Below are 27782 nucleotides of genomic sequence, written 5' to 3'. Positions count from 1 at the left end.
AATTGAGCAGGACATTAATAACTCCGCGCACTGAATAATTCGTAGAAACGTACGTCCCCAAGTCTCAGGACGTGCCGGAGGACTTATCGATTTCAGATTAGTACGTAAATTGGCAGGCGAAGAGAGAGAGAGAGAGAGAGAGAGAGAGAGAGAGAGAGAGAGAGAGAGAGAGAGAGAGAGAGAGAGAGAGAGAGAGAGAGAGAGAGAGAGAGAGAGGGTGCAGGCTTGGCGAGGATGCTGGGGGAGGGACGTGCTCCCGCCCACGCATCTGCTTGTCCCCAGGTCATTTAGGGATTCATTTTGATATTCTGGCTATTCCCCTCCTTTCTATATCGAGCGCTTTCCAATTGGAATTCAGCCGCCTCGTTTTGTTCTATCTTTTCCCTACTCACGCTTCCTTGAAGTGTAAAAGCGTTTTCAAATTTCTCTCATTTCCTGAAAACTCGAGTATCGTCGACACTTCCTTTAAGACCGATTCTTCAGTTTTAAAGCTCGAGTGTGAGGGAAGCGAGACAAAAGTTTTGTGACAGATGCCGCAGAACGACCGACTTAAAACTTATTTCGTCGAAAACAGAAAAATTCGATAGCCAACGTGTCAAAAGAAGTACGAAAGAGCAGATTCTGAAACGTGAGTTTAAGTAATTTCAACAGTTGGACCTGAAATATCAGCATGATGTTGCATGACTCCATGATAGTGTGTATCTTACATTTCCTTTTCTCCACACGCCTTCTCTTTAGCTAGACGAGAACATTATCCCTATTATCGCCAGTCGAATAGGTCCGGGTTCATTAACCCGAGATACATCGATATATCGACAGCGGCTTTATATCTGACTGCCCGACTACCGACTACACCTGATCGCACATGCACAAAGCCATCTCCATTTTTAGGACAGCACTCGTTTTTTTCATCGATACATCGTATCGGCCTTGATGTCGATTTGCGTTGACCTTACATTTTGTTTGAGAGATCAGTAGGATGGTAACGCGATATCATAAGTAATACGAAACCATCAGTAACGCGATATAGCGTCATAGCGTCATTTTTAACGATAAAACTTTGCGTTCGTATCGTTTCCGCGAGTCATTCGCTGCGAAAACTTTCGGGCAACTTGTATTGTCGTACTTTTAGCGCTAAATGTAATGGCTTGGTTTTTTTTGTCCTGCAAGTTTTCATGGAAAAGCTTTTCGTCTTCTTTTTCTTATCCTGACGCGAATCTCTCGAAGATTTTCCGGACTGGAAGGTTTTTCGTAAAAAAAGTCGACCGTAAAGCCCAGATTATATCTTGTCTTATGAATCTCCCGATATCTGGTCGAGGCGGGACGCTTTCCGGATTCATGGGAAGCACTGCGGGGGATTTTTATTCGACTACGAGAAAGCGGCGGATAATAAAGTAAATCTTCATCTGCAACCCGAAACATTGCGCACGAAGATTACTGGAGGGAAAACGTTTATAGCGTCGAACCGGCGCGCATTTTGCCATTTGCCGTTTATTATTGTCGCAGTCTGTTGTATTTGCGCGCTGTGGAAATCGCGCGGAAGTTGAGAGGCGGAAGTAGAATGGATTTCGGTAGAATGCCCGGCTTTCTTTTATTCGAGCTAAATGATCTGTTTGAAAATGCTTTTATCCAACTAACGATTTTGTATGGTACATGCGATACCAGGTCTGGTGTTTCGTGTAGATTGCTGCACACACGAAAAATAAATCGATGCTTGCAATAGTTAAAACATTATTCGATAAAATCTTTACAGTTTCTTATTATATCAATATTCAGGCTTGTCGATTAAATCTCTGTGCTGTCCCGTTATGAGAATAAAAAAAAAGAATTCGGAATTATAATGAGCTTTCGAATCTCGAATTTATTAAATATAATTAAAAACTTCGAGTTGCAAAATTGAACATTTTTACTCATTGTCAGCTTGTCTTAAGAAAAAAATTAATTTTCTGTCCACAGTGATAACTCCAAAATTTTTATCTTGCTTCCAGAGCTTATATAGATGTAACTTATAATTCTGAGTCGTTCATTTTCTTGAATGTTAGAGGGTGAACTGCACAGAGGTGTTGAATATCTATCAATGCCAACGACATTCGGTGAATATATTGTCATCAATAGCGATTTTAAAAATAGCTTAGGTAAATGTGCCTTAATATACGAACGAATGTTTCTGTGAGTTAAGTATCCGATATTCCTGTCGACTTTTCTTAATCCGATATGCTTTGATAAATAATGAGAGTTCTCGTTGGCGAAGTGTATCAAAAAGACAAAGCATTAAAAATTGAACACACTATAGAGATATACGAGCAAGGTAGCTATTTAAGAACGTCAAGTAGATATATATTCCTAAAATTCCTAAAGTTCGCGGATACCGCAGGCATCGAAGAAATTGAAAAATCCGATAAGATTAAAAAATTCGAAAGCCCTGAAAGCCCATTACATTTTCGTGCAGGATCTAATTTCTCAATAACTTGCAGCGAAATTTATAACTGTTATTTAAACGGAAATGTATACGATTCTATTCGCAAACTTTTTTTGTGGTCTAATTGCGGCATGTATATATACGTAAACGAGAAGCATGAATAATTAAATGGAAAGATATAGAGACGTAAGCGAGTTTCAAATTATATATGAGCAGCTTTCCTTTTAATTGTAAGCGTAGTAGGATGTTAAAATTTCGCTTAAAAATTGCAGATTTTAAAACAGGAATCGCGATCAACGATTTTCCATTTTTACATCGTCGTTACACCTATGTTACGCGGTATATATTGGAATAAAAAGTTTTTTTTTCAGAAATTTAGTTTGTAATTAAATTCTCTTATGTCTATGTAACACACTCTGTCGTGTCTGTTACATTTAAACGAGATAAATGAATGAAGGAGGTATAAAAAGGACAATTTACGGGATGTTTCAGTGGGCGTGCGGGGGTGACTGGAGTGATGGGATGGGGCCAGAGCCCCATGGAGTTCGGGTAGACCCGTCTCCGGCCCAGCTCCCCAGCCCCCTCCGCCATCGATATCGACACCGCTCCTGCCAGCGTCGCAGAGGGCCGCCTCGATCGCGATGGAGGCCTCTAGCAATCAACAACAAAAAGAGAAGGAGCCACGCGTTCACAGGCCTTACGCCTTCGACAAGGTATATTCTTTTCTCGCGCGCGAATAAATTGTTTCCTAGTCGCGGCGCTACAAATATGATGACTAAAGGTCTCTTGGGACCCTATTGGAGTCCTAACTGATCGTAATAATAATTAATCGATCGTCGCGTTTGATCTCTGGCGCAGATGGAGGGGCTGGTGCGGGAGATGCAAGACCCTGACAGAGGGGTACCCGTGCGCAGCCAAAAACAATTTCTCACCTCGATCCCCTCAGCGTTCATGGGTGAGTGCCATCGGTACTTGCGTTGTGGAGTAAACGTAAGCGGCCATCACGGCCAGGACACTACAGTAGGCTGCCTGCGTGTTGCAGGTTACGACCTCATCGAGTGGCTGATGGACCGGCTTGCCATCGAAGAATCAGGTACGGGCTCGTATGTCTACTACTGATCGTTGCCGGCTGGCTCTCCCGGCTCTCCGCTGCTGTGTCGCTCTTTCCCTCGCTCACTCGCTCGCTCGGCTCGGCCACGGCGTCTCCTCGACACGCGCAACCGTAACGCTCTGCCTGAGGATATGCTAATGAGACACTATCGATAGTTTCGCTTCATAGCATCCGATCCTTTAAAGAATATCGATTATACACTAACCACACATTCTACACCGGATATTCTCTTTCGTTCAAGTCAAATATGAATTATCCGTACTGCTGATGGTTAATGAAAAGACGAGAGATTAACGAGAGAACTCGCAAATTTGTAGCTGTTTCGTGAGAAACGGTGAACTTTCTGCGGATTTTCTGCATTTCGTTCGCGGTTTTTTTCGCGCTCGCGCGGCCATGCAAATGAAGACCGTAAATTACAGTCCCGTTTCGTCGCGAAGCGAGCGTAATTTGCGTCGAATGAATTTAGAGAATAAATGTCTTCGTAACTCAGAGGAATAACGGAGGAATTCGCGGATAATGTTTATGGAAATACCGATGAATCAATATTTATCTATACGATAGGTTAATCGAATTAATCATTCGTTAATAATCACTTGGCGAGAGAGAAAGAGAGAGAGCGAGAGTTGGTGTCCTCTTCGAAGAAAGCTCATCGAAGCAACGCACAATCAGTTCCCTAAAAAATAACAAAACGATAATTTTATTGTGAGCAACTCTCGATGTATGTCCGCTAGAAAAACTGTGCGAACCGACAAACTCAACTAAAATATGACAGAGTAATGTGGCATTGTTTGAGTGATCCGCACGACTCTAAGCAACACTAAGCGAGACCCTTAGAGATATAAGCGTTTCTTCATATATGAAAATGCATTATTATGTTTGACAATAGAGGCGGTCCATATTGCTAATCAACTATGCCAGTATGGCTACTTCTTCCCGGTGAATGACTCCAAGACACTTACTGTTAAGGACGATAGCTCTCTGTATAGGTTTCAGGTGAGTCGCAGAGTAATTAATTCGAAAGTAATTAAAAGATAAAACTTGCGCGACTTATCCGCAATCATTTAATCCTCATCTGAAAAATTAATACGCGTAGACACCCTATTATTGGCCGTGGCAACATAGAACCCCCGACAACGTGGAGTACGCGATCTATCTGGCTAAACGAACTCTGAGGAACAAACAACGTCACGCTCTCGAGGATTATGAGATCGTATGTAAATTTACGTTGCTAATTACGTAGCGATAACACAAATCGAAAAACTCACATTTCGAGGACTTTCTTTCATAAAAGAAAATCGTCCCTATCTTTAGGAAGCTTTGAACAGCTTGCGCAAGAACTTACAGAACAAATGGGACATAATACAGCTACAAGCGGAAGAACAGGTGAATAACTATTCGTTACTATCGCACGCTTAATTTTCATCAATAGCATTCCGGGAGTATTGTCCCGCGTAAATGCCAATTCCGCATATTCGAGCACGTGACTCCTTGAAATGCTGCTGATTGTGTGGGCTCAGGTACGCCTATCCAAGGAGCGTAAGAAAGGCGACAAGATAGTGAGCGACTCCCAGGAACGAGCATTTTGGAGAGTCTATCGGCCGCCACCCGGTTGTCTCAGTAGCCTGGAAGTCGTGCCCGTACCCACTCGTTTTCGTCCTGGACTTCCACGACCTCCGTCACGCAAACGCACTCTCACCGATCTACAACGTGAGGTGAGCGTCAATTATATGTATATCGATCGGCAATGTTTCCGATACCGTTCTGAATCTCCCCGTACATAACATGCCCGTGTACGACTGTAACAGGTGGCCCTTCTACGGAACAGTTTGACACGCACGAGAATAAAGGTTTCGACTGCGATCGAAAATTTTAAATCATACTTTGAAACGTACGTGGAATACGATCCGATGTTCGTACAGCCGCAACCTTCCAATCCATGGATCACCGACGATCATATGTTTTGGCAACTGAATAGTCCCTTGTAAGTAATTGAAATCTGATATCGCACCTATGGAACGCGGAAATTTCAATTATGTACTTTTTTACGCCGATCTAGAGTGGAAGTTCCTACAGAGAAACGTGTTAAACGATGGGCGCTATCGATGGAAGAACTTATGTCTGATCCTACAGGTAAAACTTTTCCGTCGCATTAATAGAACATTACATATTCATTCCGCAAGCAAACTCACGAGCGCTATTCTGCCGCAACAGGTTTACAAGAATTCACGAATTATTTAAGAAAGGAGTACAGCCACGAGAATATAAGATTTTGGCTGGCGGTCAAAGATCTCAGGCATAGTTTTCAAGCACAAATACCTGACAAAGTCAACGAAATTTTTAGGTACGCGTTGTATTCATATGCTATGCTATGTTATTTCGTTATGTGAAAAAAAAAAACAATTTATTTGTAACCGTGACATTTGAAAATTCACGCAGAGAATTCCTGGCACCTGGAGCTCCCTGCGAAATCAACATAGATGGAAAAACAATGGAGAAGGTTCATCAGGAGATGAAAAATCCGAGCAGATTTACGTTCGATTCCGCTGCGGAGCACGTATATACGCTATTGCTAAAGAAGGACTGCTACCCTAGATTTATTCGTTCCGATCAATATCGTAATCTCTTAGCTGCGGGCGTGCAACCTCTGCAGAAGAAGAGGTAAGCTCTCGTCGAATCACGTGTCGTATTACGCAAGATACAACCGTATCTAGGAGTATCCCGTCTGTCGTCTGTTTTTTCCAGATTTTTTGGCTTCGGCGGCCAAGCCAAGAAGAAAGTTTCCTCCACTTCGACACCAACGTCTAGCACTTTGCAGCACGCTAATATAGGTGGCGGCGGCGGCGGTGGCAGACGTAGGGGAAGCGACCGGAGCCTGTCCGGAAGCGCCCACGAGCTCGCGATTTGCGGCGTCCGCGACGTCACTTCCGCACCGCGAGTTCCGCATTCCCATAGCCAGTCGAATCTCACCGACATCCCATACAGGTATGCGGGGTTTGGGGGTATGCCTGAGAGTAGGGTTTCCGAGAGAGATAATTTTTCTCTCTGTCCTACGCTCTGTCCGGCGAGATACGGGCTATTTTCTTGCGCTTTTAGCATGTTATCCGTTCACGCGATATCGGGTGGACGTGGCCGATGATAGGCTTATTCGTGCGCGTCGTATTTTCAGGGGAGATCTACCACGACTCGTAAAGATACCTTCGAGGCCTAGTCCACGTAGTATTCAGTAAGTCACCCCCGATACATACCACGGTTTTCTCAATTAAGTGTAGGAGCGGACGGCGCGCGCGGAGAGCGCTTAATAGAGCCTTCTACTCGCGTCTCCCCGTGCCGCGTGCCGTGTGCCGCGTGCCGCATGCCGCGGCTCTCGCATATCTCGAAATAACGATCGAGTTCGAACGAGCCCGGTCCGAGATACCCGAAGGGAGGGCAGGACGAGTTATTAACGCGCTCCGTTGCACTGCCGCGCCGCTCCGCTGTACCTTCGTATCAGACTTTGGCAGACCCTCTTATCTCGGTGTGTTTGAAAACTCTCGCACTATCAAAGAAATCCATTTTATGAAAAACTCACCAAAATGTGTGTAAAGCGTGTATCATTGGTAATAGTACTGTATGACAATATTGTGCCCGTTCTCCTTGATAAATCTCAGTGTTTTTGAATACTATCAAATCGTCCGCGGAGTGTCTCAAAGACACGTTATCACAGACAAATAGCTCATTACCTATTCTTTCGATCTTTCGATAGACGCGTGTCTCTCTTTCTCCTGTAAAGAAAACAACTGTTATTGACCTGTGTTATTTGTATTTTGAGACACTCTGTATAATTGTCTTGATGTCGATATTGTGTCGTCCGATATTGTGTATCAAGTTTATTATACCTCTGTGCTCATATATCTCTGTAATATTTTATGTATAACACATTACCTATACGTGCGATACTTGTCGAGCACATTATTTGCACAGCAAGAAAAGTATATGTACAAACTCTTTCCACGTTACAAAAATTTTTTTTGTGATTTACGTTTTCCGATGTGTCGTAAGAGTGTTTTTACAATGTGAAAACCCTGGCGTTTACTCGAATGCGCGACAAGAACTCCGATTGAAACGATTCCACGAAAGAACAAATCGCCCAGATCCCTACAGGATGCTCCGAAATTATTCATCTCTGCTCCGCTATGGAGTTTTCGAGCGGGATAATTCCGGAACACCCTTGCAACATTTATATGTATAAAGACCTACCATCTACCATCTTCCCTAGTCGTTGAAATGAGCCGCATGCATGTACCGACTAATGTTGGTAAAAAACACATATATACATTTATATACATATATATATATACAATATATATATGTGTGTGTGTGTGTGTGTGTGTGTGTGTGTGTGTGTGTGTGTGTGTGTGTGTGTGTGTGTGTGTGTATACGCAGAACACACGAAACACGCACACGAAGCGCGTGGTATCTCTGCCTTTAAGCAAACGGTGAAAACTAAATATAATAAAGTTCCTGTTGTCAGGGATGCTGGCGCGACGGAAGTGGTAGTTCGCCCTATGGACGACGTATGTCCATGGGAGGCCGTGCCGGGCCCGAGCACGGAACCCGGAGGAACGGGGGACACCGCGTCCTCTGGAAGGACAGCGTCAGCTGATCAGACTCGACACGTGTGGGACAGCGGCGGCTACTCGACAACCGCGTACTCCGCCGAGGCCGCACGCGCCTCTCGGAAGAATTCCGCACAGTTGGACTCGTGCAGCTCGTCGTCGGACGTCAGCCTTGCTATCGCGGACGTCTCCGAGCGGTTGCGGAAGTCGTGTAGTTTGCAGCATAGCGGTAGCGTAGGTCGGTACGCGATAATCAACGCGACAATGCGACGTAAGAGTACAGCCTCTAAATTATCCCTCTCCTAATTTTGAAACGCACAGGTACATCGACTTCAGGCCCCAGCACGATAACGCGAAATTATTCTACCTGCTCAGCGAGCGGCCGTATCAGGCTAGCCGAGATAGGTCGCGCGTCCGTGTCGTCCTGCAACTATCCGTCGCCCCAGCAGTCATTCGAGTATTCCCACGCGGTGGTGGAAAGGGTGGTCGAAAAGCTGGAAGAGAGATCGTCCCTGGAAAAGATAGTGCCCGAAGAGGAAACCGTCGCGGAAGCCATCGTCGAAAAAGAGAGCCAGCCGAGTCCTAAGTAAGTTCCTCGCGAGAACGCGAGACCCAAGGCTTATACGATCGAGAAACGAGATTCCGTTTTTGTCCCCCAGAACAACCGCAAAGGCGCCCTTGATCAGCATCAGTGCGATCGTGGGCGACCTGCCGAGCGACAATTCCACGATGGAGAACATCGACGAGGATGCGAGCGAGAGCTGCACGGCAAAGGACGCGGGGGAGATTGTCGCCGAGGAGAAATTGAAAGGCGAGGACTCGCGGGCCGACACCGGGGCGGATGTGTCGCCGGTGGCCGAGGAACCGGCGACGACTGAGGAGCTGCCCGAGGAGACGCAGGTCGTGCCTGTCTGGGAACCGGACGCCCAACAGGAGGACCGACCAGCGGCGGCGCAGGCAGTGCCTCGGGAGAAGCGTGACAATAATGTTAACGAAGTATGCCCGTGGGAGGATGAGTAAGTACCTGACCCGACCTAAAAAAAAAACCGCTTACGCTCGCTGTCGCGACGATCGCTTCCAAAAAGTTTCCTCTCACCGTACTCAAGTAATAACCTCAAGTAATAATGTTCTTATTCGTACGGAGCGCTCACTGTCTGTTTCAGGGAAAACTGTAGAGTGGATGCACCCTATGTAAAAACCTATGCGACTTTAGGTTACTTGTAATTTGTCGTTGATATTAAATCTTGCATTTTACATTTACAACATTCACAAATTCGATTTCCACTTTAATCCACTTTACTGAGCTCGCGTGTCCAGACCATTGCGCGACAGAAGCTTCGATCGCTGCGTTAATTAAGCCAAGACACAAGCATCTTTTGAGGATAAAGTTTACTTACGCGGAAGCAGTTCGAGGATTTAATAAAAATGACAGTGCACCCTTGCAGTCGCACGAGAGTACTGATAGCATTCAAATACTTACAGACAGATTTTCACGATGTTGCGTGCAATGGCAAGATTGCGAGCAGTTCGTTCGATAGAATCGATAACGCGAAAATATATATGTCGCGGGACGAAAAACGAGCATCGACGTCTAGTCTCTAACTTTGCATCGAGTCACTATATTTATATTGTACGTATGGCCTAACGATCCGATTCGTTTGCTCGAGATCATCGGGATGGATCCGTTTAGATCTCGATTAACGATCAAGGATTTGGAGCTCTTTCGTCCTTTCCGATTTTACTAGAGTTATTTAATCTCTACTATTTGTACTATCCTTGGTATACGCGAGCCACGTTGAAAGAAATGAGCAAAGCGATTATTTGTGACTTGTGAAAGAAAGAGATCGCGAGCATTATTGTTTAAAATTAGAGCGCAGTCTCCAATGTTGTTCGTAGATTAACGTAGATCAACGTAGATTAACAACGTAGACTAGGAAACCTAGAAGATGTGTCGCGTGACAAGTAGCGATAGATATCGTGTCTCTCTCTGTGTTTGAGTAAACGTTCAAAACGGCGATGTATCGCCGAGCAAAGTAGGAAGTAAATTCAAGTGCGCGGATTGGGAACTCATTATGATCTGTTCGTGTATCACGTGCAAACGCGCGCTCGTAGGGTGCTAGCCATTTGAGCCGTTTGGCCGCTCTCCATGGTCGCGCTTTTCCCGGATACCTCACTTTTCCGCGAGTCACACCTCGCGAAACTTTACGTTCCAATATCCCGATGTATTACGTTACAGAACGCGATTTCACCCTTGGAGACGTAATTGCTTCTCTAATTAACCAGACTGTGCGATTGACGATGTCGCATTGGAGATACTCTCAAAATATCTCGTTTACTCCCGAAATACATTATGTATCCCAATGCGCGGCGCGTTACATTATTTAAGTGCACGTATTAAGCCTTCGTCTTACTTACAATTAGACTTATCGCCTAGAGTTAGCGTGTTTTACGCAGTGTCTTACGAGCGTTCGATATTAATTATTGAAAAAATTATCGTGACCTGATATATATTAAGTGTCTATTTCATGTTATAGTTCGCCAGTTATAGTTGTCGTAATCGCGTCGCATTGATTAACATATCGGCGACGATTACGGCGATTTTATGGCGTTTCACTCGTTGATCCTCGGTTAAGCGAGTCGCGAATTAAACAACAACAACAACAACAAAAAAAGAATAAAACATGTTTGCGCGAATCTAAGTAATATTGATGTCGAAATGCCCATTGCTATCGGATCTCTGATTCTGTTACTGCCCCAGGATCTCCGATCCGACGCTAAAAATCGAAGGAGAGGCTATTTAAAATTAAATGCATTGTGCTCTTATCTGTATCTTATCGGTGTCTTTTCGTGTATAGTTTTAAGATACCAAAACGATACATAATTATTACACTAATTACCGACGACGTGTTTGTCTCGCGTTCAATCGCGAACCTTACGACGATTCTGACGGCCAAATCCTCGTTTTTTTCTCAACGAGAGGAAAGGATAATCAAACTGACGGGAACGAAGAACGATTGCCTAATTACGCTGCACTTTACACGAAAAGATGGGAAACGAACGAACGTGAAAAAAAAAGAAAAACATGGTGGTTCTAACGCATGCTAGTTTTTCTAACGAACTGAATATCGAATCTTTAGGTGACAAGTTATCTTCAAAGTTCTTCGAATTTAAGAATGTATCTGATCTGCGTTTATTTTCTACGTGCAATAGCGAGTGTAAAACAGATGCGAGATACACTCCGTTGACAATTATTTGAGTGCAACGAGCCGAGTACGACGGTCTGGACACGCGAGTGTAATCATATAAGGACTCTAAAAATATTCACGACGATCGTATTGTTAATTCAGCAGCTCAACTTAAGTATCGTAAAGTTCTTACGATAGATTAGCCGATAATAAGACTAGAAATAACACATGTCCCGTGATTGAGATATAAGAAAATTAATATATGATATACTTACTATACCGTACGATTTCGTTCGCGTCATATAGCGGTAACGAATTACTTTTCGATTCGCCCGCGTAATTTTATTGTACAAGCCGAGATAAAAGTGCGTCGTAGTCAAAAAACTTTGAGAAGACACGGAAGACGAGAGAATTCGGATGCTGGAGAAAAAGCGAATTCTAAGCAACGGAGGAACCATGGAGCAAATCAAAAAAGAAAAAAAACGTTACTCGCCTAAGAGGGACGCTATTCTGTGTAAATAATTTCCGATATCATCGCGTATATATTCGCTCTCTTTCGAATCTTGGAAAATATATATTATATTCATCACGCAAGCCAAAGACCTCTTCTCTCTCTCATATCGCGTCGAACAACGCAGAGGTGCGCGCAAGCTATATATCCTTCGTGCTCTGTTGCCGAAAATATTCCTGACATTTCATAAAATGAATTAAGTGAGTTAAGTGAAACAGATAAGATAATTTTACTGTTATTAAATTGCAACGAACGATCATCGTAAACATTTAGAATAACGCGAGAACAACTTCTGAGCCTTAAAGCTTTAAATTATGACAAAATAAATTGTACATTTTTCTAAATGTTAATCGCGATTGTAGTAATTATTTATTCAGTTTTATATCGAATCACGATCTCGTCTCCGTTAATCGCAAAAGCAAGCTACGTTCGGCAGCAGAGCCGACGGAGCAACCTTGACCGCATCCGTCATACCGTATTTTGTATAACTTGAAACTGCGACGTTTGGCGTACATCGATTACATTTTTAGCATACCATTGTCAGAATTGCAAGTTCAGCTCGGAAAGTTTCGTCGTTAAATAATGTTTAATATAAAACGATCTGAAACACACACAAATAACATCTCTTTGCTATTCCGACGTTGCGATTAACTCCTCAGCGAAGGGAATGGCAATTATTTCAAGTGCCGGTCAATCCGGAAGAGGTGACACTTTGTATGATATGACGGAACGGAAATGTGATTAGCTCGCATAATTAGCGTACGTAGGCGAAACGGTAGATACGAATAAAAAGTCCAGAATATCTTTCTAAAATAGTATATATTGCTAAAATATTATTGCGCAATGAGAAAATTGACTTGCATAAATTATTCGTGTTTTGCAAGTTGCACTTGTGAAAAGTCTGCGAGATCCGGTGCCACCGTATATATTGTAACATTATTTTATACAGCGTTTCTAAGCGTTTTGTTTTATAGTATGTTTTCGCGATTTGAGCAGAAATTGTAAATATTGTTGAAATAGTATTTATGTACGTTTGCCGCATGCATTTATAAATTGCAATTATATATATTTATCTAGATATAAAATGAGTAAGTGCGACACTTTTGTAGTAAACGCAATAATGCTGTCGTGTTTATTACGGAAGGTGTGAGAAAATGATTTCAATTCTCGTAACCTCGAAAAAATATAATAATTATTATCGCCGTAAACAGAGATTTAAAGAAGAAGAAAAAACAATGTACCGCGTGGATTACAGCTGACGATGAATGGACAGGATTACCCCCTTGGATCGGTGAAATGCGAGATATTTTTATTATTATTAGAAAATCTAGACAGATCTATCAAAAATTGACGGGACTTAGGCAACAAAATGTGCACCAATTAAAAGTTCAGCGCACTGTCGCTTCTACGCTGAATTAAGATCTAGTTGTCCCAATTGCCGCGAATCTACGATTGGTCGAGCGATATGATTCTTGCGATTGTCGAGTTGTGCGAAGTTACGCGCGCGTATACAATGAAGCGATCGTTAAAAGTGCGTATTATCACCCGCAGCCTAAGGACGCCATCGGTATAATAAAGATATAAAGACATAAAGGTATAAAGCGAGTGAAAATTGTTGCGTATTACGTTTTATTGCGCGTGCTAGATCTGAGATCCAGACGTTTGACATCTATGGACGTCGAATTCCTAATCGATTTCGGGCTATTCCGAGGAAAATTCACTTTCAGGGTCTCAGATCTACGAGCGGGATCGATCCGTTCGAGTCGGCGCTTGATCTCAAAAAGTCTCCCTGGCGGAGACCTGAGAGAGACAGGCATCGACATCCCTCGGTCGACGAGGCGCGATCCAAGGATCCGGGAACTCGGTTCTGGGATCCCTGAATCTCCCAGTCTAACTTTTCGCGTCTCGAAACCTTTCGCGATGGGAGACGGTCGGATTTTCGTGGCGCGTCGGCGCGGCGCGGTGTGTCGTCGCGCGTAGAAACGTGAAAGATTCATGATCATCATTTTCCCTGTCCTCTCTCCGAAATTGCATTCCGCCCGGCCCGGGAAACACGCGGCGTAATATTCACACGAAGCCTAAAAGACGAGAGCGCTAGTGACAATAGTGACAAAACGTGTGTATAAGTTGCGTCGTTGAATTTTTGCGAGAACAGAAGAAGGGTGAGGAAGCAAATTGCCCTCAAGATTGCCTCCGACTTACCCGCCCATTCCTCGTTTCCTAATAGATTAACTTGTCGCGTTGGAAGAGAATCGATGTCGTTCCGATTACTCCGATTATTCCGCCTCGATCATTCCCGCGATCAGTCTCGAAAGGTATATAAATCCGATCGTAATTTGCGATTCATTTCTCGTCAAATCTTGAAGAACCTTTTACGCTTCCGCGTGCTAACGACGGTTATTCGATACATCAAACAGGAGACCCGCGACTGTAAAATGCGCTTTACAAGAATACAGAAACGTCGTTAAAATTGCACTGCCAGCCAAACGATAGTTGAAAGAAAAAAAAGAACTATTTTTTTCATTATTTTGTAAGCAAAACGTCGAACGCCGATTACCGATAACGTAACGAATCGTCGGGGACAGAATGAACTGCCCAGACAACACGCATGTCCCAAATCGGGACATTATGTTCATTCTGGGTAACGATTGTTTGCGAATGTAATCATTGACGAGAGTAATCGGGTCACTCACCGGCCACAGTAGGTAGCTCCTCCGTCGTTTTCTCGTCCGTCGACTCCTCGTCCATTCCCTCGTCGAACACGTGTGGAGAGCGCGAGAACTGATATCGTCGATCATCCGCTAATTAACGTGATAACGCCTGGCTACCACTCCGAGAGCCACCAAACGCCATCGCGAATATCGGGAAACGATAGATTGATCACCGCTCGCGCCGGCTAATTATCGCTCCGTTCGCTCGATTTGCCACTCCGAGCCACCTCGACTGGTTCGCGACGCGCGGGCGCGGACGATGCACTCTGGAGTCCAGAGTCTGGACGGATAAATAACGGGAAACGAGATTGTTCGCGTCGTCCACTCGATCGCTCACCAAACCTTCCGAGAGTTCCGAGGTCCGTTAGGAAAGTTCCAACGACGCGACGGCAACTTCACGTCGGTCACGTTACGCGCTGCTCGCGACGACGATCGTCGATGGAGAATCGAGATCGCGTGGTTTAACCGCAGGCATGCACGTCGATCGACAATGTCGCGAGTCGCGAAGAACCACGAAGAACGCGCGGTCTCGTCTTCGGCCGAAAAGTACGCGGCGGTAATGAACGGAGATCGCTCGGCGGTTCGGCTCGGCTCGGCTCGGCTCAACGGATGTCTCGACTCTCAACTCTCGACACTCTCGATGCGCGTCTCCCCACCTCGTCTCGCGGTGGTTAAGCCCCTTGCACAATGCCAGGCAACAGGCAATAGGAACAGGAAATAACCAAAAAATCGTTAATTACAACCTAAAAAATTCGAATACTATGATTGGTTGGCAACAGGCAATAGGCACAGAATTTCCAACGTAACGGAAACTCTGTGTCTATTGCCTGTGTCATTGTTTATTCTGCATTTATACATGATTTCTGATTTCTATTCCCTGTTCCTATTGCCTGTTGCCTGGCATTGTGCAAGGGGCTTTACACTCGCAGAGCGAAGTTACGCGCGAGTCGATGTAAACACGCCGCGTTCGAGCCGGCCGGTCGGAGTCAAAACAAAAACTTTCACTAGAATAATATCAAAGTAAAGTCAGCTGACTGCTGTCGCGTGATTTAACGCAAATTTATGCAAAGCCGAATTCTATCGTGTTATCGCGGGAACAATTTTTGCCGATGGTAAAGACGCATTCGAACCCGATGCATAACGTCATTTAAGGCTCCTGGGTACTCGTCGCGGCCATGTTGGAATGTGACGTCAGAAGCGAGAAATGACACGTTGAAAATTCTTGCGTAGTATTTCCAAATAAAAAGATATTTGCTTAAAATAACACTACAGATCACTTCAGCACACTTTGAAAATACTCCGAGTTGAGGTTAAATCTACCTCTTTCCCTTGACAGTTAATAAATAGCCGTAAAACGAATGTGATGCGATGCAGGCTTGTGCGCAGGCGCATGACTAGATTTCGTATTACATTCATTTTACGGCTGTTTATTAACTGTCAAGGGAAAGAGGTAGACTTAACTTCAACTCGGAGTATTTTCGAAGTGTGCTGAAGTGACCTGTAGTGTTATTTTAAGCAAATATCTTTTTATTTGGAAATACTACGCAAGAATTCTCAACGTATCAATTCTCAACATTTCTCGCTTCTGACGTCACATCTCATGAGATGTCGGGAAAGAGCCCAGGAGCCTTAAACGGGAAAGTAATTTTCACGTATTTTCAATTAAAACACTTTGCGACGGTATTATTATATGTCTACGTTATAACTAAGATTTATGTAGTTTTCATTGATATGCTAACCCTGTTTGACTGTCAATGACGGAAATATCTACAAAAATAAAACTGGCCAAGACTGCTCTATGACGGAAATATCCGCACATTCAAAAAAGATACTTATACCGCAGCAATTAGAATGGAATACTATATTTTTGTTTTTGAGATCGCAAAATTTAAATCTGAAATCAAAATTGCGAAATTCAAAATGACGGGTCCAGTATAGCGGACCAAAAATACAAAAAATTTGTATACAAAAAATGTTTGACTTGCATAAAAATTTGTATTTCAAGGTTTTTGAAACCGCTAATTTCAAATTTAAAATAAAAAATCAAGAATTTAAAATGGCAAATTCAATATAATGAGCAAAAAATTTAAAATATGGTTTAATTTGAAAAAGTTTTGAGTGGTTTTTGAAGCTGCTAATTCTATTTTAAATTGAAATTTGTTAATTTAAAATGACGGATTTAATATGACGGCCAAAAAATTTAAAATATCGCAGTTTGTATAAAAATTAATTTATAAGAATTTTTATAAATTTTTCCGCCATTTTAAATTTTGACCTTAGATTTAGATTCAGCGACTCAAAAAATCCTCAAGAAGCACATCTTTTTTATAATTTTATTATCTTTTTCGTCAAAAGCATTTTTGGCTTACAAGAATTTTTTGCCTAACAGCCAAGGGGTTAACGATTATATCGATATTTTTCTGTCTTTCTTCTTTTTCACCGCTTTCGCCCTCTGGCATGTCCGCGTCAAGTTGGCAGGGCGCCTCTCGAATTTTTCGACGTGCACCTCGCACGGTTTCCGGTAACACCATCGAAATCGCTTTGCAAAGCGATGCGAGCGACTGCTTTATTCCCGGTTTATCGTTGCATTATTCCCGTGTTCCAAAGGCGTGATTGAGGGCGTGGGACGAGCGTCGGGTGATCTCGGACGGAATCGCTTCGATCAGTCGCGATTAGCGCGAACGCAGTGCAAAACAGTGAAAAATGGAGCCGTCGGCGTCGGCAGCGAGGAGGCAGCGGCGACGTCGCATCGGTCGGTGAGTAAACGCATCCGTTACGTTTGAACGAATGATCCTTAAGGGCCCGGACACACACTTTTTCGTAACAGTAACAGTAGGATTTCGACCAATCGCGTTGCTCGATTCGGGAACGTACGGCCGTACGTTTCCGAATCGAGTAGGGGAGACCGGGGCCTAACCGTCAGTTTTTTTTTGGTGCCGATTTTTAACAAGAAAATAAATAATTTTAGTTAAAAATGGTATACCACTGTAAAGAGTGAACCTTTAGCTACAAAATTTATATAGGAAATTTTTATCTACGTCGCTTTGTTTAACCGGTATAGAGCAAAAACGACAACGGTGGAAAAATTGAAATCTCAAAAATGTCGGGGTTTAACCGTCACACTACATTTTCAATACATATACGTACATCTAATCCTGAAAAATGATAGGATACATCTTAATAATTGTTTTTTAAGAGAAAAATATATAAATTTATTTAAAATTTTTATGCGAAACATTATTAAAAAATAGTTACGATGGTTCCTCTTTCCGCAGAAGTCACTCGCCCGACTTGTTTTACTCCTCGACGTCCGATGACTCTATTCGGTGTCTGAACGGTTTTAATTCCCGTCTCATCCATATTCCATATGCAGTGAGCCTGGAAATGCCCGGAAATGCCTTCGAAATGCACCCGGACTGCTTACTGACGGATTAACCCCAAACACAAGTTTCAGGTTTGATCGCCCACGAAATATTAGACATCAACGATAATGAAAAAACTACACTGGATTCGTGTTCAGCATGCATTACTCTTTATAATCACGTACCTCGAGATTTGGAGAGCAAATATTATTGCAGATATTACAAAATTTCCACGCGCAGAAAATGTAACTTTCACCTTCCGAAAACACGTTTGCCCTCGTAAAAATCATAACACGGCAGGTAGCCTGCCGAAACTCCGTTGGTCACATGGGTACCATAAGCAGCGTTTACAATGTTAATAGCGAGTTCGCACAATATACAGGTTCCGAGATATTTGATTTGACGGTTCAACCCCGGCGACGGTTAGGCCCCGGTCTCCCCTAACGCGATTGGTCGAAATCCTACTGTTACTGTTACGAAAAAGTGTGTGTGGCCAGCTTTATACCCCTGTTTATTCCAACTTGCGACGATTTGACGTTATTGCGTGGTAAAAAAAAAAGAGAAAAGAAAATTACGTGCGTAACGCATTACATGCATTCGGCACCGGATTACTTTCTGCTCCGCGGTTCTGCGAGAAGCGACATTATTTCCGATAACTTCCCGCGCGAGTTCTAAGGTTCGATCTTCGAACGATTCTTTCTTCTTTTCCTTTTACATTCTGACGCGAAAAGTTAACCCGACTCCTCTCGTAATCGCGTCGTCCTGAGGACGCGCTCATCGAGAGGATGTTGTCGACCCGCTCGTCCATCGATCGTCCATAAAATCGTAGTCTGATGCGGCTATCGCGATTAATCTGCGTGTGTCGCGATTAATCCTTTCATTCCCAATTTACATCTCTCTAATTTCGTCAAAGATGCAGCTGATCTGAGGAGCTTTAGTTAGATTTAATTAACGCAATAACGTGACAATATATTTTATTATAATTTCTAAGTGTTATCAAAATAAAGACAATAATTTATAAACGTGGTTTATTTTGCCTCATTATTAATGCATGAAATAATCCGTCAAAATGAAAAGTGCTCCGCTAATTGCATAATATTGCGTATCGATGATGCGTCACGGGAATGAGAGGATTAATGATAAAGCGGCGAGTCCTGTGGAAAATACGGAAGGAAGAGAGAGAAGGAGAGAGAGAGAGGGCACACGAATAATTAAACCGCAACCGACGGACGTTAATTAGTTGCATAGCAATTAGCAGTAAGTGACAGATAGATGATACCTTTGTATTATCGTACACCTCGCGCTAGAATTTGGCGTAGCACGAGTTTTATCTTGACGCGCTAATGTTACGCACTTTGGCGACGATTAATTATTATTATTATACGCGTATGAAGACGCGCCGATATAAATATACATATATATATATATATATATATATATATATATATATATATATATGTATATATATATATATATATATATATATATGTATAAAGAACATGTTATATATATATATATATGAGAGATGAAAGGAAGAGGAAAATGTTGCTAGCTAGCGTTGTAGACGATACAAAGATGGCTTTAGTGTATATAGTTTTGTAAAGTGTTAAACTATAGTGAGGAGAGATTTATGATTACATAATGTATAAAATATACTTAAACAATACATCGCTGCGAAAAAACGTATGAACTCGTACGTTTTTCTGGTATTATTAATTATAAATTCTCGTTGGCGATCGGAAGCGCGTGAAATTGGTGAACCGTCATCATTTCGTTAAACATAGCTGCATCCTGATATATCGTGCGTGAGGCCGCGGGGAATGTTGATGATTACGTATATAATATGTGATATACGCGTGAAATTTTAAGCTGTCAATAGAATGTCCTAATATTAAATATTATAGTGCCATTATACGGTTTCTTTTGTCCCTTCCCTCTTTCGCGTTTTACAGGAAGTAGGTGTATGCATTATATTTCTGTTTATTACTTCAAAAGACCACTTTAGACAATCTACAGATCACGTCGCATTAGGGGGATAGAATTCTATTTATAATTTTACCCCAGACAACAACGTCACGTGATTTTCACATTGATAAGTGGTGATTACCGGTCCTAGACGTCATGTACCCAATAACTGACGTTTAAGATGCGTGAATATTCTAACAATTTAAAATCAATAGCAATTTAAAATCAATTTAAGTCAATTTAAAAACGTTTATAATGCGTTTCAGATAGATCATTTTCAAATTAAAAGAATATATACGCAAATATCGGATCATCCGATGGGATCTGTTTCTCGTAAATAAAATATGATGAACGGTGGTAGAGATACCACCGAAATATGAGAACGGTGCATAAATCACGGAATTGCTCAACTTGTATCAGTTGTATCATGGAATTCACTCTTATAATAAAGTGGGGCACACTTTTGGATTGATCAGATTGATGTAACGTTAACGTAACCTTATTTTAGTTAATGGTACCTTTATTTTTGAAAACTGATAATAATTAAATAAACACAAATAAAATGCAGTGTATTTTATATAACACATCTCGTTTGAAATAAAATCATTTTGTATATAATTTTGATTTTCCTCTAGTTATTAAAACGTTTTTAAAACGTCATTAAAAGGCCAAAAAGGTCATAAAATCACGTTTTTTCAACGTCTTGAAACGTTGTCATCGGTCTGTGACTTATTCCTGTTATTTTTACGTCATTATTACGTGATTATAAAAGGATAATTGACGACTGACCAAAAACTGACGTGGAAATCACGTGACGCTGTTCCCTGGGACGTGCTGTGTAATAAAGAAAAACATTTAGAAAAATCGAAATACCCGCATATATAAAATATACATTAAAATACCTCAAAACAAAATATACGAAATACAAAATTATAAATCGAATTCTATCTTGAAATCCGACTTGAATCTCGGATCGTTTAAAATGGGGCTTTACACTTAGCATTCCTCGAAAGTTTTCCGGGAAGAAAAATCCACGATAAGGTAAGAGAAACGTTCTCTTGTGTACGTGTATATGTGTAAATTTTTCCACAGTATTATACGCACGCTCCGAAATTACAGTCAGACTTTTATTAATTCGACGGTATGCATATTCACATCCCACATTTAACGCTGCATGTAGAATGCCAATATCGGTCACAGTTTCAATAACAGTTACAGCGATCGGTCGGGCAATTCGACGGATATCGCATGCAACGTCTTAGGCAGTATTGGTCCGCTCCAGGTCTGTCAGCAATATCTCCAATAGCGTCGCAAGTGTTTCTGTAATCACGTCGAAACGAGGATCAGAGAGAATTTCCGAAACGCAGATGCTACATTGAAAGTCACGACCGTTTGATACTTTAATGCGATTCCGAGTCAATGACAATTTATTGCTTAAACTCGCGCGGCAATCAATTTAATACTCACAGACAATGACAGATTCCTGGCGGACAGTTCGACGGGATGCGAATGCAATTCACTTGACACCAATTGGTCATATTCTGCCTGTATCGATAAGCCGCGGTTGGCTCGCACACTTGAGCCCTGAAATCGTAAAATCCATGCACGTGCGTGTCACACCGAGAACAATCAAGCGCGCTCGAGGCTGACACGCGCGCGCGAATTAACTTACTCTTTAACGCTAATCGATTCTCACCTCAGTGGTCGAGCGAACGGCGCGGTCGAGAATTTCGGAGCTACGGAGTACAGCTCGTAGATAACATTCTGATATAGAAACCGCGGCGGTATTGCACCGGTGCTGGTAACGATGCTCACGTCGGCACAGTTTCGGAAGGTTTCTGGCCTGCCGCATCCGACGGCTTCCGTGCCGTTTTCACACGTGCCCCACATGTTACCTAATAGCAAAACACATACGAGATTAAGAGATCGCTCTCGGTACGAGAGACGAAAAGTAATACGCGATAAAATTTCGTGCCTGTGTAATAATTCCACTGTACGACGCATTGCGAGCACGTTAAATACGGTGGTAACGTTACCGTGTACCTAATGATGCCCTTCTTCCCCGTATCGTGCGGAATCTCAAAACGTACGTTCTCCGTCCCGGATACGTACAGGGGATAGCTGTGCAATTAAGCGATTAGTGATATTAGCGACAGCATCAGTAGTCTTATACATACCGAATGCGTAGAGATCACTTACGAAGCGAAACACTCCGGTGTTGTCACGCGCGACGGATCGTTGTTGGGGCAAATATACATCTCGAACCAGCCGTTATGGTTGGCCGTCAGCTCTATCTCCACTTCGATTTCCTCCAAACAGATTATACTGACATTGTACTTATATTATTATAAGTTTCTTACAAGCGTATTTTTTTCGCAAGAACATAAGAAATAACCCAGACAGCATGTCCAAAATCGGGACATAAGACGTCTTAAAGTTATCTTTAAAGAGGTCCCGATTCTGAATATAGTGCCTCTAACAGCATTAATATCCTGATGTATATCTGTAGAATATACTAAGGATGTCTTAATATATGGAGAACATTCTTATAACATTTTATGCTTTACGATATCCTCTGAACATTTTTAGAATATACATTTGCTGTCAAGGGCTGTCTAGGAATATATTGCTATTTAATCTTGCTATGAGATTTGCATGCGTGCAAATAATAACGTACGAAAACATCAGAAAGTTACATTACCTCTCCTACGGTGTATCGTCGAACAATGATCCCGTTTGCGAACTCGCCACCGGCCTCGTGTGGACGCGGCTGACTCAAATGATGCGCGTCCCCGCAAACCCCGCACTTGCCTTTATTCTGCTGCCAATGGACCGCATAACCACCGCAGAAAAGCTCGTTGTCATTATAATTGACGGGGTTTGGATAACCGAACCTCCACATCGCGTTCCTCGACGGAGGATCCATTAATCTTCCGTGTCCGTGGATCACGTCAGGCACCTTTTTCAAAGATTCGCGACGAAGGTAGGTTCGAGAGCGAGAAGAATAAGAAAAGTATTGCGTAAAAAAATGAAACTGTTACTCTGCACCTTTCTTCGATCGCGCGATATACGCAATGTCATTAAATGGGCGGCCTCGTTATAACTTTTACTCGCGTGCGTGAGTTATTAAGGGCGCGTCTGCTGGGAAAGTGCTGTGAAATGGCGGAATTGTCCGAGGCTATTGGGCGTATTTAAGGAGTATATTGAAAAACGAGTTGGTACGGTCGGACTTTCGATGCCACTGGCAAAAATAAGGCCTTTCAGATTTCCTTAAAACGTAAGTTTATGAAAAGAGGAACGTTTGTGCGATCAAGAGAGCGCGGAAGTCCTGTTAGTAATTTTAATCTCGTTTACGTAATTATCGTAATTATTAAAAAAATGATCTTACTTGCATGAAGAGGTATAATATTACGAGCAGAATGTTGTTTCGTTGATGCCTGGTGATCATTTTTTCCTGAAACCATTACAGCAATTAGTAAAGTATTTCTATTTATTCGTGTTCGATTGAGGGGATTTGGTTTTTAAATACAATGAATCGATAATATATGTCTCTAACAGCAATAATATCTTGTATATCTATAGAATATACTAAGGATGTACTTAATATACTAAGAACATCCTTATAATATCTTATATTTTACGATATCCTCTAAACATTCTCAGAATATACATTTGCTGTTAGGGATACTATATAGAATATAGTCTAGGAAACTCAGACAACACGCGTGTCTAAAAAAACGTCGCAAAGACATCTTAAAGACGTCTTCACGACGTCTTTTAGACATGCGTGCTGTCTGGGAAAGCTATCCGCGCTAAACAAATGAAGCGATTCAATGTCATCAACATCGAGCATTAATTATATTATTAACTCGATCAAATATAAACTTCGCATTCATCTCGCATTTAACTTTTAAGAGAAGTTTTCAGGAGCCTGCAAGGGGCATGAGAATCTATTCCAAACTGGAATTAGGCAACGTGTTCAAAGCTTCTGTCGTAGTGTCGCATAATAATGAGTTCCGCCTTCGAGTGCCGGGGGACGAGATTACAATGAAATAAGATCATGACGGACGTCCTTGAATCAGCTGGTAGAAGCCGAATCTTGCGTAAGAAAGTGAAGCAACGAGTATTGTGCCAACGGTGTCGTTACGACAATAATGGCGAAGAACGTCGTTGGCACTTATGTCACGTATTATTAAGCGATACACGTAGCGTAGGATTAGGATCGGCGCCAAAAACCGTCCCGAGCGCGTTCTTTTAACGGACGAAACAAAATTTTTTTACATCTATTTCTAGAATAAATCTTAATATCCATTTTGCTTTCGGCTATTCATAAAAATTCATCGCCGTTATTGATCGATTATTATTGACACGTCGATTAGTACGTAAAGCGGAAGTAGAATTCATTGACGTGTGTACACGTGTCATTGACAGCTGTTTGACACGCGACGAGATACATGGTGATGATCTTAAGTGACGGTCTTCCATTAGGCTCTAATATGAACCATTTAAAGTGCCGCAGTCTCAATCAGCTGCTGAATTGTAAGTTGAATACTTGGTTGAATATCAATCAGGTAGAACCATCATTCGCAACAGATGCTTTGATTTGAAAATAAATATAACGGTAAGTAATAACTTCCGTAAATTTTTTACGTGATGATATAACTGTATTCTCAAACGCGTCAATAATCTAATATCTAATAATGTAATATACTTAATGCTGATAAAATATGAATATTAAAAAAATTAATATCAATATATTAAATTAATATTAATTATATACGTATATGATAATCCTAACACATGATCGTTACACATAGATTGTATTGTTTTTGTTGGATCTCAATTTTTTATTGTCACAAATCTCATTTATGTAGTTTAATTACTGGTCAAAAGAGACTCTGCCATAGCAGGATTCGTGGAGCTACAATGAGATACATTCGCTCTGTAGTCCAAATAAAACCAAAGATTCATCGAATGTAAAACAGAGCCGGTTAACCTTCGCCGAGAGCAAGCTGGTACTATCAAATCGCAGTGATAAACGAAGGAGAGCATCACAGCCAATGCTCTTGGAAGGGACGCCTCGACGAATTCGCACGAGATAGGTGAAGATGCGACATAATGGAATTCGAAACGACATAGCGGGACAACGATGGGAAGTATAAATCTAACACTTTTAACACTAAGGCTGTTTAGTTCTGACAACAATGTGTTCCTCCCTCCTTTCCGATCTTCTCGCCGTTCCGCGATTTTAGCACCGAAATTCCTCCCACGAGGGCCGATTTTTAGAGGAGGCGATTCTAATCGCGGTCGTAAAGTGCGAGATAAGTGGTACTTTAGCTTTCGGGAATAGACACAAGCCAAATATCGTACCGGATTCCTTCGTGAAGCGAATGACCGGAAAGAAGCGATTCCGCGCGCGTGCCTGGTTAAAATTTTACGTTATCCTTCATTGAACATCGTTTATGATGATTCTTTCCTGAAGTTATGGGATTCACCTTCTTTCGTTAAATTTGGCGGATTTATAGGGCTATGGCAATTTTTCTTTTCTTCACGTTCTAAATTATGTTCTAACTGTACAAGACCTCCCGTTAGCAAACTTGTGTTCCGGCCGAACCTAGTGAAATTTTTATTGACTGGCTTATTATATCTCGATTCATAAATATGTCAAGCGAGCGGAAAAAAATGTAGAGATAAGCCAATAAGCCGCATAACGAGGGATCATAAGTTACCGGCATTTGAATCCTCCTTGTATCGTATTCTCTTATTCGTATTATTAGGTCGGTCGGCGGGATTCGAAAGTTGCAGTCATAAATTATGGGTTATTCGCGAGTACACACAGTTCGCCTTATCGGTTAATAAACTCGTGATATATATAAACGCTTATAAAACCTTTGTTGCCCTAAAATTAATATAAATTATATTAATTGTGTTAATACAAGAGTTGGAAACGAAAGCGCGAAACCTCGAGGCTCTCTCCAGATCGTTTTTTGACTACAATAAACAGTAAAAAATTATTAACGATCAATGCACGCTTTATAGTTTTTCCGAATTTATCAATATCAAGTGTAGAGATCGACGACCCATCTAACCGCGAAATTATTGAAATCGGGTTCGCCGGGTTACACCGGTTTCAGAATACGGCGACATAACAAAATAAGGGAGAGAAAGGAAAAAAGGAGACTAACACGCCTCCTGTTTCCACGTCAAGCCAAGGTCGCGGGAATGGGACAAATTTATCTCAAGACTATAGAGATTACAAATGCAATCGAGTTTAAATACGAGATTTCGTGTCGCGAGCTATTTCGATCGACTTAGAATAAATTATATGCGAGAGATCCAACGCAATTTATCGATAATTGGCTATTACTTTTCGTATAAAAACTTCTTGGCAGAGAATCCTTATGCGATCGATCTTGGAAATAATCAACGTTGATCCTACAATTAAATGCTCCGGTAACTCGCATGTCTAAAAGATGTGTTTACGACGTCTTTTAGACACGCGTGTTGTCTGAATGCGTTTTCGGATCGGGTCGCAAAACCCAATTCGCCGGCTTTCGTACTTCGTTGTACGTTAAAATTGTAAATTACGACACGTAGGGTATATCTGTACCCTGTATGTATGCAAAGTCATACTCACTCGAGTGCACGTGCTCAGTCTGATCGGATTGTTAAGCAGGTGAAAATCGACGGGCAACGCGATCGGTTCCGACGGGGTTGCTCTTCGCGGTCGCAGGTAGTCACCCAGGAGGACAGTTCCGCACAATCGGACGGACCCGCTCGAGCGCGTTCACGCGAGTGACAATGTGCGTGCGCGTCGCGCGCGGCCCGAGCTGCCCAAAAACACGGCCACCTCCAACCGTGGGCACACAGAACTTGAGGCGTGGTTTCCAGGTAAGTCGGATGGGCCCCGGCTAACATAGTGGGGGATGATCCGAGTGTGTGGAAGCTGGAAAATCCTCGATCGGTCCATTCGGCATTCCGCTCGAAATCGCATCGTCGACCGGAGGTCTGGATGATCGTTCGCGTCCTCGCGCGCGTTCGAGCACCAAGTTCGTATTCGAGCCTTGGGAAAAATGTGGGTATCCTTATTCTGTCCAGCAAGATCCACCGACTGACGGATTGGTGCATTATTTTCATCCGAAACCTGTCCGGTCATCGATTTCTTTATACTGTCTGCCTCGAGACAAAGACGATCATAACTGGTTACTTAGTTATTTGCCTTCCGCCTTTCGTAATGAGGTCAAGCGCAGCTCAAACACTTTCAGCTATGTGTGCTGAGAGCGCACGTGTCCATACAAATATACATATACATACATACATATTTATATATATGTATTGTTTAGTGTCAGTCAAATAACGATTGCCATGAAATTCGATAATTCTTGTGAATAATATATGCACGACATATAATAGAATCTCTCTATTATTTTAATTAATTAATTATACCAATTTAATTTACATCAAATTAACATCAAATTAACATCAAATTACAAATTAGTTATGCGGCATAACTTAGCATAAATGACTGCGATAAACACGTACGCGAACATGTGACAGGTAAACAATGAAAGAAAGACTTCTTTCCGGGAAATATGTAAAATTTTGTTGTACATTTAAATGGCACAATATAACATAACAGAGAAAAGCCCGAATTTGTACTTTCACTTTCACCGTATCACACCACGTAAAACCGTTGGAATTGTAGATACTATTCCTTACACGAAGCGCAACGGTATTCGTTGACAGCAACAGATATACAGACAGACAGTTGTGCAAGCAAGGACAATTTGATACCTCGCATTAATCAGCGACTGCTTTCGCAGTCAGAGCATCGCGAAAAGAGACCGACGTTTTTTTTTTGCCTTTGAACGCCTTCGGTACCCTTCACATGCGCTGCCAAATATTTGCAGTAGGTGCTGATTT

General features: G+C 42.2%; 2 protein-coding genes across 5 annotated transcripts; one reads left to right on the top strand and one right to left on the bottom strand.

Annotated features, from left to right (window-relative positions):
* The first annotated feature begins 386 nt into the window (after positions 1 to 386).
* On the top strand, positions 387 to 19806 carry LOC139783976 (uncharacterized). 3 transcript variants are annotated; one of them, XM_071723140.1, is made up of 18 exons: positions 387 to 628; positions 2912 to 3132; positions 3278 to 3374; positions 3462 to 3512; positions 4417 to 4523; positions 4624 to 4740; positions 4842 to 4914; positions 5043 to 5242; positions 5336 to 5511; positions 5587 to 5660; positions 5742 to 5871; positions 5967 to 6188; positions 6273 to 6512; positions 6697 to 6753; positions 8041 to 8363; positions 8447 to 8711; positions 8785 to 9141; positions 9289 to 19806. In XM_071723140.1, exons 2-18 carry the CDS (start codon positions 3061 to 3063, stop codon positions 9347 to 9349), a joined length of 2622 nt encoding a protein of 873 aa, XP_071579241.1. In that variant the 5' UTR covers positions 387 to 628; positions 2912 to 3060; the 3' UTR covers positions 9350 to 19806. The 3 variants fall into 3 exon arrangements, with proteins under 3 accessions (XP_071579241.1, XP_071579242.1, XP_071579243.1); XM_071723141.1 differs by having other exon boundaries at positions 389 to 628; positions 4842 to 4913; positions 5048 to 5242; XM_071723142.1 differs by lacking the exon at positions 6697 to 6753 and having other exon boundaries at positions 389 to 628.
* Positions 19807 to 19856: 50 nt separating this feature from the next.
* On the bottom strand, positions 19857 to 27531 carry LOC139783979 (uncharacterized). 2 transcript variants are annotated; one of them, XM_071723149.1, is made up of 8 exons: positions 26497 to 27531; positions 23248 to 23313; positions 22561 to 22818; positions 22059 to 22168; positions 21835 to 21980; positions 21556 to 21754; positions 21327 to 21443; positions 19857 to 21179 (listed from the first exon to the last, which is right to left on the bottom strand). In XM_071723149.1, exons 2-8 carry the CDS (start codon positions 23305 to 23307, stop codon positions 21062 to 21064), a joined length of 1008 nt encoding a protein of 335 aa, XP_071579250.1. In that variant the 5' UTR covers positions 23308 to 23313; positions 26497 to 27531; the 3' UTR covers positions 19857 to 21061. The 2 variants fall into 2 exon arrangements, with proteins under 2 accessions (XP_071579250.1, XP_071579251.1); XM_071723150.1 differs by lacking the exon at positions 26497 to 27531 and having other exon boundaries at positions 23248 to 23580.
* Between the last annotated feature and the right edge of the window lie 251 nt (positions 27532 to 27782).

The sequence above is a fragment of the Temnothorax nylanderi genome, unplaced genomic scaffold (genome assembly GCF_030848795.1).
Source record: "Temnothorax nylanderi isolate EJ_2023f unplaced genomic scaffold, tnyl_v1.0 TNYL_tig0566_pilon, whole genome shotgun sequence".
NCBI lineage: Eukaryota > Metazoa > Arthropoda > Insecta > Hymenoptera > Formicidae > Temnothorax > Temnothorax nylanderi.
This window is presented reverse-complemented; position numbering and strand designations above follow the sequence as displayed.

Excerpts from the sequence above, each read along its gene's own strand:
- LOC139783979 (XM_071723149.1), bottom strand. The coding sequence starts at position 23,307 with ATGATCACCAGGCATCAACGAAACAACATTCTGCTCGTAATATTATAC. Across the intron at positions 21,444-21,555 it reads CCGTTCGCTCGACCACTGAG|GGCTCAAGTGTGCGAGCCAA; the intron begins GTGAGAATCGAT and ends TTACGATTTCAG. Across the intron at positions 21,180-21,326 it reads CCAGGAATCTGTCATTGTCT|AAACACTTGCGACGCTATTG; the intron begins GTGAGTATTAAA and ends ACGTGATTACAG.
- LOC139783976 (XM_071723140.1), top strand. The coding sequence starts at position 3,061 with ATGGAGGCCTCTAGCAATCAACAACAAAAAGAGAAGGAGCCACGCGTT. Across the intron at positions 4,915-5,042 it reads GCTACAAGCGGAAGAACAGG|CTCAGGTACGCCTATCCAAG; the intron begins TGAATAACTATT and ends TGATTGTGTGGG. Across the intron at positions 9,142-9,288 it reads GTATGCCCGTGGGAGGATGA|GGAAAACTGTAGAGTGGATG; the intron begins GTAAGTACCTGA and ends TGTCTGTTTCAG.